A 9,057-nucleotide genomic window follows, 5' to 3' on the forward strand; every position below is an offset into this window, starting at 1 on the left:
GAGGGGAAACTGGGAATGGAGAAATTTGCATGTAAATAAAGAAAATATCTAAAATTAAAAAAAAAAGATACTGGACAAATATATATTAGTATGGAAAAGCCATGGCAAAAGCATATTCATATAATGAAGTATTCAAAATATAGGACACTAACTTCTAAAAACACAGGATAGCTAATGTTTAGACTATTTTAATAAATGGAAAAATAATTATAGTCAATTGTACATACAGACTAAAATTATATCAGCTCTCCATTTACAGAATGAAATTATCTTAGTTGTCTGTCAGTTGTTCACAGGCTATGAATGCAAATACTCAGATTAATTAAAGAACAGAAGTAGAAAGATGCAAGAGTTTTTCCTAAGAAATACTCCACTTCAACATGAACTAGCTTAACTGGAGACAACTTCAGGAAGGAAGAAAAATACATATTGAATTCCTACTGTTCCAATGTACCTATGGAGGGCTGGGGAGTATCACAACAGCTAAACTTAAAACTTCCACTAAAACTACCCAAGAAAAGCACAAAAAACCCTATGAAGCAGATTCTGAACTCCCACAGAAAAGAACTACACAAACATAAAACATACAGAAATTAAATTCCTGAATACTATCTCAATATTTATTAGAAAAGTTGGACAAATCATTTACACAAATCTATAGACCAGACTAACAACAGACTAGCACACCACTTCAAATTACAAGGTACAATAAACACCCTAACAATTAACAGTCCCTCTTCCAGTTCAAATTATCAAACCACCAACAGGATGAGTCATTAGCAATCTACATTGAATCTGCATTTGGAAGTATCTGCTCTGAATTTAGCCTGAATCCTCCAATAAATGTAAGTAAAATCGAATTAGCCACTTTGTTTTTTTGTTTTTTTATTTGTTTGGGTTTTTTTGTTTGTTTGTTTTGTTTTGTTTTTTCGTGACAGAGTTTCTCTGTGTAGCCCTGGCTGTCCTGGAACTCACTCTACAGACCACGCTGGTCTCGAACTCAGAAATCAGCCTGCCTCTGCCTCCCAAATGCTGGGACTAAAGGCGTGCGCCACCACCACCCAGCCACTTAAAGGTTTTTTTTAAAAAAAATCTAGCTGTTATTTTCTAAAAGTAGGAAGTAGATACAAACAAATGAATGTCAGAGTTGTACAACCACAATTTAAAATAATTTAATTCTTAAAAGAAAATTATAATCATAATTATCAAAAAGTAATATTATTTGAAGAAAATACTTTATTTCTAGAGTCAAAATATTAATTAAGAAGGCTTTGACTTCATTCCAGTACTTTTGCTTTGCTCAACCCAGTTTCTATAACCTTTTCTTCCTTACAACCAGAAGGAAAGACTAAAATATCAATTTCTATACAGCAAAAATGGCTTACCAATATTACCTTTAAGACTATTATTTTGACAAAATACATGTTATATACTTCAAAGAGCTTTGAAGAAAGAGCGAAGAGATATGCAACAATTACTGCTTTAAATAGATATACTTACGCTAATGTCATTAAGAACACTAGATGCCTGTTCGTGCTTTAAATTTCCTTTAATGACATGGTATGACAACTCATAGAGAGCTTGTTGAAAATCTGTTGAACATAAAAGACATAGTGTAAAGATAGTATCTTTAACAAGAAAGGCAAACTCCTGAAAAATCTATTCTTATTTCTCACAATTACTATAAAACATCAGTAATAAAACATATGTCTAATAAAAGTTTACTGTAAGAGCTTATCTTTTTACTTCTACAAAAACAACATTAATGGGTTTAGGAAAAGTTAATCATTTGTTCTCCACTGTAATATGACTAGAGGTTCAGCATTCCCTTCTTTTTTCCATGGTTACAAATTTTACACATTTACTATGTACATCATTTAATATTGTGTCCTCTTCAATACTTCCTTTTCTTTTCTTTTCTGGTAGTCCTGGAGCTTACTGTGTGCTAAGCACGTGCTCTATCAATAAGCTACATCACCAGCCACTTTTAATTTTAGACAACATCTCATTAAGTTGTAAAGGACAATCCTGCCACAACATCCCAGGTACTGGATTTACAGACATGTACTGACCCACTAACACATTTTAAAGCATTTTCCCAGTGTCTTGAGAAATATTTTAAACGAGTATACTGTACCCCAACAAGATATAAACAAAATTAACCATTTCCCCAGTAGCCACCTTCACAGATTTGTCTAAATGTATTCAGAGTATACTCAATTCAATCTTGGAGCTACAATGAGACCTAAGGAGTAGAGTTAAACATGACAGGAAACTTCTCCCAAAATCTAAATTTCTTTTTCTCTTCAATTTATATCAGAATTCAAAAAAATAAAGACATAAGTACAAGTAAAAAATATATGTACAAACAAAATTTGCTATTTTATTAGAATTGTCAACTACAAGTAACCATGCTATTATCACCGCCTCATTTCCTCAACAAAAAGTCTTTTATTGACTAAGGAGTTAGAAGTTGACTGAACATCTTCAAGTCATTTCTTTCTTTATTTCTGTATAATAATTTTTCTCCTTCCAATCACAAAAAGTTGAAAAACAAGAAGTGCTAAAAACTATTAATAGAAGGTTACTAACATAAATCAGTTTATCAAGTTCTTGTCTACCATGCAAGCAGCTCTGTATTCTATTTCCCACATCACATAAAACTGGGCATAGTAGCCTGTGATCCAAGCACTTGGGAGATAGAGGTAGGCAAACAGATCTGCAGTCAATCTCAGCACACATATCAAATTCCAGATCAGCATGGGCTACATGACAGGTTCTCAAAAAACTAAAACACAAATATAAAATAAAGCCTAGGAGCTAGAGAAACATAGCTCAACTAGTGGAGTGACTCCCTAGCAATTCTGAGATCCTGAATTCAATCTCCAAGATGACAAAATAGAAAAGTACTCAAAGGAAACTTACTCTAAAACACACAAATACCAGGTATGGTGGTGTACAACCAGTCCACAGTCCCAGCATGCACTCAGAAAGCAGGGGCAGGAAGAGCAGGAGTTTAAAGCCATCTCATCAACACAGCATGAGATCCTGACTACATGAGATCCTGCCCCACATCATTTCACCCTCAAAGAAACTAAAATAAAGTCTAGATATAATTTCAGGACAAAAAGAACAAGTGAAAAAAGAAATTCTTTTTAAAAAAATCCCCTGATATTACTAATCATAGAACAAACAAAACAAAATCAAGGTCTACTGTCTATCTTCTCTTAGACAATAAAGATATTATTTACCAATGAAATAAATGTGTCCATAAATTCATTTTTCTAAACAAATATAATGACATCAATTCTTCACGAAAAACTTATTAAGTATTCTGCCATTATAAACACTATGCCTTCACTGTGTTTAAAAGTAAATAAGCCATATAAACAAAGAAAAACTTTAGTTGCTATGGTAGAAATGAGGTCAATTTTATATTTTTCACTTACGTTAACAAAATTTCTTACAAAATACACAATATTATTTATTTTAAATTATCCACACGACTTTCTTAAGCAAGCACTTAAAGGAACAAAACAGTTGATTCTCATTAATTGTGGTATTGGAATATGTTATATACCGTTCACTGGAGCTCTGTGGATTCTAATATTAACCACAGAAGATTAAAATAGAGAAAAGTGACCCAGGTCATTTTGTTGAACAAATGAAATATAAAATGAGCCAAATCATAATCCACAAAGTAGCCAAGAAAGAGTCTAATTTGCAACTTTTCTGAGTAAATATTTTTAAACGATCATGAACTTCTATTATATTTAAAGAAATGGTAAATACAAGCTGCTTTGGTTTCATGGTATTTTATCAATAGAAACCCTAACTAAGACAGAAAATGGTATCCAATCATGAGGTTTTGCTATGGCAGACATGACTATGTGTTTTGACATTTACAATCTGAGCTGAAAAGGACACTGAGAGCTCAGAGATCAGGGAGATTAGATGATAAGACTATTGAAAGCAATGCAGATAATAGTGGTTGGGTTTTTGATGTTTCAAAGGGAAGCAAAGATTATACCAGGGCCATTTGTGTGATATTTTGTGTTAATCGTCTGTAGGTCAGCTGGAGTGGAAGAGATAACCGGTGATTAACAAGAGACCAGATCCTAGGGCAATTGACGCTTGTTAGCTAGAGCAGAGAAATATGTGGTGATTAAGAAGATACCAGCACAGGAAAGGTAGTTATGCCCCTCACCAGCTGTGCCACTCAGGAGAGCTGGTTCCACCCTCGTCTAGGCAAAAGCAAGGGAGAGCTGGCCTGGTAGCTTGGACATAAGCTAATGGGCCGACCAACTCAGCTACCATCCAGGCCCAGATCCAGAGCTTTGAGTTAGCCCACCCCAACATCTGTCCCATCTATGAATGCTGGAGTGTGTAAAGTGGCCAGTCCTACAGAAGCAAAGCTGCAGAATCTCCATGACTCAGGGCAGCAACTGAATCACTGAAAAGAGCATTTTCAAGTAAAGCTGTTTGGTCAAAAGGGTATACTGTGTGACACAGTGTGATACACCAAAGCTTCCACACCAAGATGTTGGAGGTTTGTTCGTTTAATTTTTATTTTTTAATTTTTGCTTTCTTTTGACGGGGAGGTTGCAAGGGTAGAGGGCAGATACAGAGGAACTGGGAGATGAATAGGATTGAAGTACACAATGTGTAATTCACAAAGAATCAATAATTTTTTTAAATGTAAGAAAAGCAAAGAAAAAGTAAGGAACAGAAGACATAAATGGAATTAAAACAAAAAATGGATTATTGATTGTTGTGGGCTGAGGAAGTGTTGAAATTAGCCCTATCTATCTTCTTATATATTTCCTCTTTCAACAGAAAGATAAGTGCTCGCATCTAAGAATTCTCCTATGATGGCTACTATTTTCTTTCTTTTAAAAAAAAAAAAAGATGTATTTATTATATGTAAGTACACTGTAGCTGTCTTCAGACACCAGAAGAGGGCATCAGATCTCATTATGGATGGTTGTAAGCCACCATGTGGTTGCTGGGATTTGAACTCAGGACCTCTGGAATAGCAGTCAGTGCTCTTAACCGCTGAGCCATCTCTCCAGCCCTACTATTTTCATATGATCAATTATTCTTGAAGCTAAGAATATGTGAGACGTGAGACTCCCTTCCTTCCTGCATACAATACTATCTGGCTTAAGTGGTTTCAAGTAGAATGTGGGAGTCATGGCCATTTTTCTTTTCTGCAACCCCTTTAATAAAGCAGCAATCCACTATTATCCACTCTAATTGGGCTAACTTGCAGAGAGGGGGAACTACAGACTTGGCCTGGCCTAGTTGCCTTGAGGGGTATGCCTCATAGATTTTTCAGGTTAGAGTCATTAGGGCTCATGGAGCACTAATGCACTCCCTCTGTCAGTGAAGGGTTTGGGCCACTTTGTACTTCTCTGTATGTTCCCTCAGAAGTCAAGGAAGTATATAAGCTTGATAGGACAATTGGTCTTAGACAATCTTGTGTACCCTGAATAGCTTACAAACATTATATCCTGGCAACTACAACCGTATTGATCCTGGCAACTGCCATTATATTCTATTTCTGATAAAGATATAAAAAGCCTGATTGCTCTCAATAAAAATTGTCACAGTAGGTGGAGAAGTGGTTTAGCAGAAAGGACCCAGGTTCAATTCCCAGAATCCACATGACAGTTTACAACTATCTGTAACTCCAGTTCCAGAGGATCTGACACCTTCATACATATGTACAAAAAGGCAAAACACCAATACACATAAAGCAAAAACAAAACAAATCATTTAAAAAATTAACCAAAAATGAAAAAAAATAAATGTCACAGCCTCAAAAGAAGAGGAGCAGGAAGAGGAGAAGAGACCAGCATCAGTGAGGCAAAATCTTCTGGAAAATATTTCCTTGGAGCCAGCAAACAAAAGCTGTGGTTGGGGGGGGGCAAGATTACACTTCATGTTGGCAAAAGAACTAAGAAATTTTGAAGAGTTTCCTAATGATTTTATAGGCATCATTAGAGCAGTGGTTCTCAACCTTCCTAATGCTAAGACTAAGACCCCTTAAAATAGTTCTGCATGTTGTGGTAACCCCAACCCGAACATTATTTTTATTGCTACTTCATAACTGTAGTTTTGCTACTATTATGAATCATAATGTAAATATCGGATATGTAGGATACCTGATATGTGACTCCTGTGAAAGGGTGTGTGACCCACAAAGAGGTGGTGACCCATAGATTGAGAACCACTGCATTAGAGAATTATGAAGAGCAACACTCTGGGAGGCCAGGAGAAGCCATTGGTAAGTCTGGCCTCTACTGAAGTGAAAATCCCAGGACTGAAGAGAATATGGAGAGCAGCTAAGGCTTGACCACCATGGGAAATCAAGGCAGGCGATGGGTGAATGTATAGCCTCAACTGAAATAGAAGCCCCAGGAATGAAGCAGTCATGGAGACAAGAAGGCTTCCATGCCTTGTGGCAGGATCAGAGTCCCTGAAGAGAATCCAAGAAAGGACAGTGGTGAAGATGCAACCTAGTTATAGCAGGAGACCCCAGCATTTTGGAAAAGCCAGATGAATGCCAAGGACAGTGAAACTATGGAGTGGAGCCAGCCCAAGCCTAGGAAACTAGCTGGATGAGCTGAGGCTGGCAGAGCAAGAAGTGCTGCTGCCAAGGCCCTTTGGTGCCCAGGTTACATGAGTAGGTCCCAGACAGCAACCACTGAACTCTGTTCACTGTTGAACTTTGGTTTTGCTTTGCTTTGACTGTGCCCTGGTTATTTCCTCTTGGAGTAAAAAACTGTGGAACTTTTTTTTTTAAAACAGGAACATATAGTTGAGAGACTGAATTTTTAAAGTGACTGGAGTTTTTCAAAGGACTTGATATTTTGGAGACTGGATATTTTGGAGAATTTGAGTATTTTACGTATGCTTGAACTCTGAAAGAGACTTTAGCTGTTTAAAAGAGACTGAACTTCTAAAGTGTTTTAATTTTTAAAGACTGAGACGTTTAAAGTTGGAATATTTTATATTGTAATATTAACATTAATATGAGATCTTGAGGGTGAACAAAAAGAAATGTTCGAGTCTAACAATGCTGTGCTTGTGTGTCAAGTTGACAAGAGGTCAACTGTGCTAGCTACTTTTATGCTAATTTGACACAAACTAGAATCACTTGGGAAGACCAAACCTCAACTGAGAAAATGTCCCCTACCAGACTGGCCTATGGGCAAGCTTGTGGTACATTTTCATGACTGATTTTTGATGACTGCTATAGAAGGGCCCAGTTCTCTGTGGGCACTGTGACCCTTGGGCTGGTGATCCCGGGTATACAGGGAGGGAGGGGTAGGCCCTAAGCAGCACTCCTGCAGGACTTCAACATGAGCTTCTGCTTCCATCTCTCTGTCTTGAGTTCCCGAGCTGACTGCTGACTTCTTCAATGACAGACTACAAGCTTTAAAATGAAATAAACCCTTTCCTCCCCAAATTACTTTTAGTCATGGAGTTTTGTTACAGCAACAGAAACCCTAAATAAGAAAATGGTGTTTTAAAACTACCAAGCTAGCCAGAGTTGGAAAACTTTACACTTACATTCACAATGTTCAGGGAAACATACAACCTTTATCCATGGAAATTTTTCAGTAAATACGTCACACTAGTGCTAACATTTTAGGAAAAGCAGTTTTAAGGATAGCAACTAGACTAGACAGAGGGATAATTGTTTGATGTCAGGTCCTTTGAAAGGAACAGTATGAGCTCTTAACTACTGAACCATCTCTCTAGCCAACAATATTGTTTCATTGCTAAAAAGCAGAGAAAACTTTAAAAGTGAACAAACAGTATGCACAATGTAAATTGGGTACCTCAAATGAAATTAATTCTAAGGTATATAACAAGGGATATGTAAAAGAGAATACAACCCATACTAAATCTAAGACAAAACAAAGGAGATTCTAAAGATGGTACCAAGTCAGTTTCCTTCATGAACCATAAATTAGGATCTAACAACAAAGCTCGGCTACTGACAGAGATTAACCAATAGATCTATGTGTTGAGGAAGAAAGAGGAGAAATGAAAGGAGAATAATGGATATTCAGACAATAAGGCTACAGCTGTAACTATTTTTCATTCATGTGTAAACCAAAACAAGTAAATGCACTATAATCATATACTTTTCAGGATCCAGGCAGTCATTTAAAACTGAAAGAGTAGTAACACATTAACTTACACACATAAATTTTCAATCAAACAAGATCAAAATTACTATGTCTAAAACTAATAAGCATGCAGAAGAAAAAATAAATAATCCAGTGCTTTCTTTTTTGGAGGAAGGGGTCTCACAAGGTATCCCAGGGTGGCTTCAAACTCTCAATCCTCCTGCCTCTGCATTTCCAGTACCAGAATTTTTTATAACCAGGCAAGGCTAGCAATGGGACTCACCACCAACCCAGCCACAAAACCTTCAACCTATAATCTGTTCTGACTGCAAGATGTGCTGGGGCAATGATAGCACAGAACTTGTGGGAATGACCAACCAAAAACTGGTGCAGCTTGAGACCCAGATGAGAGAAGCCCATGCCTGAAGAGCCTGGATGGTCAGGAAACAGAGGCAGAAAAACCCAGAGACCTACGATAGAACCAAACACAACTGGCAAGAAACAAAAAAAGAAAAATCAATGAAATGATTCCTAATGATATTTTGTTATACTCATAGATCGATGCCTAGCCCAATTGTCATCCAGCAACTGAAGGGAACAGATACAAAGACCCACAGCCAAATATTGGGCAGAGTTCAGGAAATCCTGCAGAAAAGGAGGAAGGATTGTAAGAACCAGAGGGAATGAGGATATAAGAACACAACCCACAGAATCACCTAAGCAGGGCTCAAAGGGGCTCAGAGACTGAAGCAACAAACACAGACCCTATATGGGTCTGATGAGCTAGGTCCTCGGCATATACATTATTACGGTTACATATCTTGGTGTTCTTATAGGACTCCCAACAGTGGGAGTCGAATATGTCTCTGACTCTTTCATCTGTGCTTAGACTCCTTTTCCTCCTACTGGACTG

General features: G+C 37.1%; 1 protein-coding gene across 1 annotated transcript in view; it reads right to left on the minus strand.

Moving 5' to 3' along the window:
* Thoc2 (THO complex 2) overlaps window positions 1–9,057 on the minus strand; it is a 119,047-nt gene that overhangs the window by 87,404 nt on the left and 22,586 nt on the right. The window contains exon 4 of the mRNA XM_031372621.1: window positions 1,501–1,592. Coding sequence (XP_031228481.1) covers window positions 1,501–1,592 — 92 coding nt within the window. The remainder of the gene's footprint in view (window positions 1–1,500; window positions 1,593–9,057) is intronic.

Source organism: Mastomys coucha, chromosome X, assembly GCF_008632895.1.
Source record: "Mastomys coucha isolate ucsf_1 chromosome X, UCSF_Mcou_1, whole genome shotgun sequence".
NCBI classification, from domain to species: domain Eukaryota; kingdom Metazoa; phylum Chordata; class Mammalia; order Rodentia; family Muridae; genus Mastomys; species Mastomys coucha.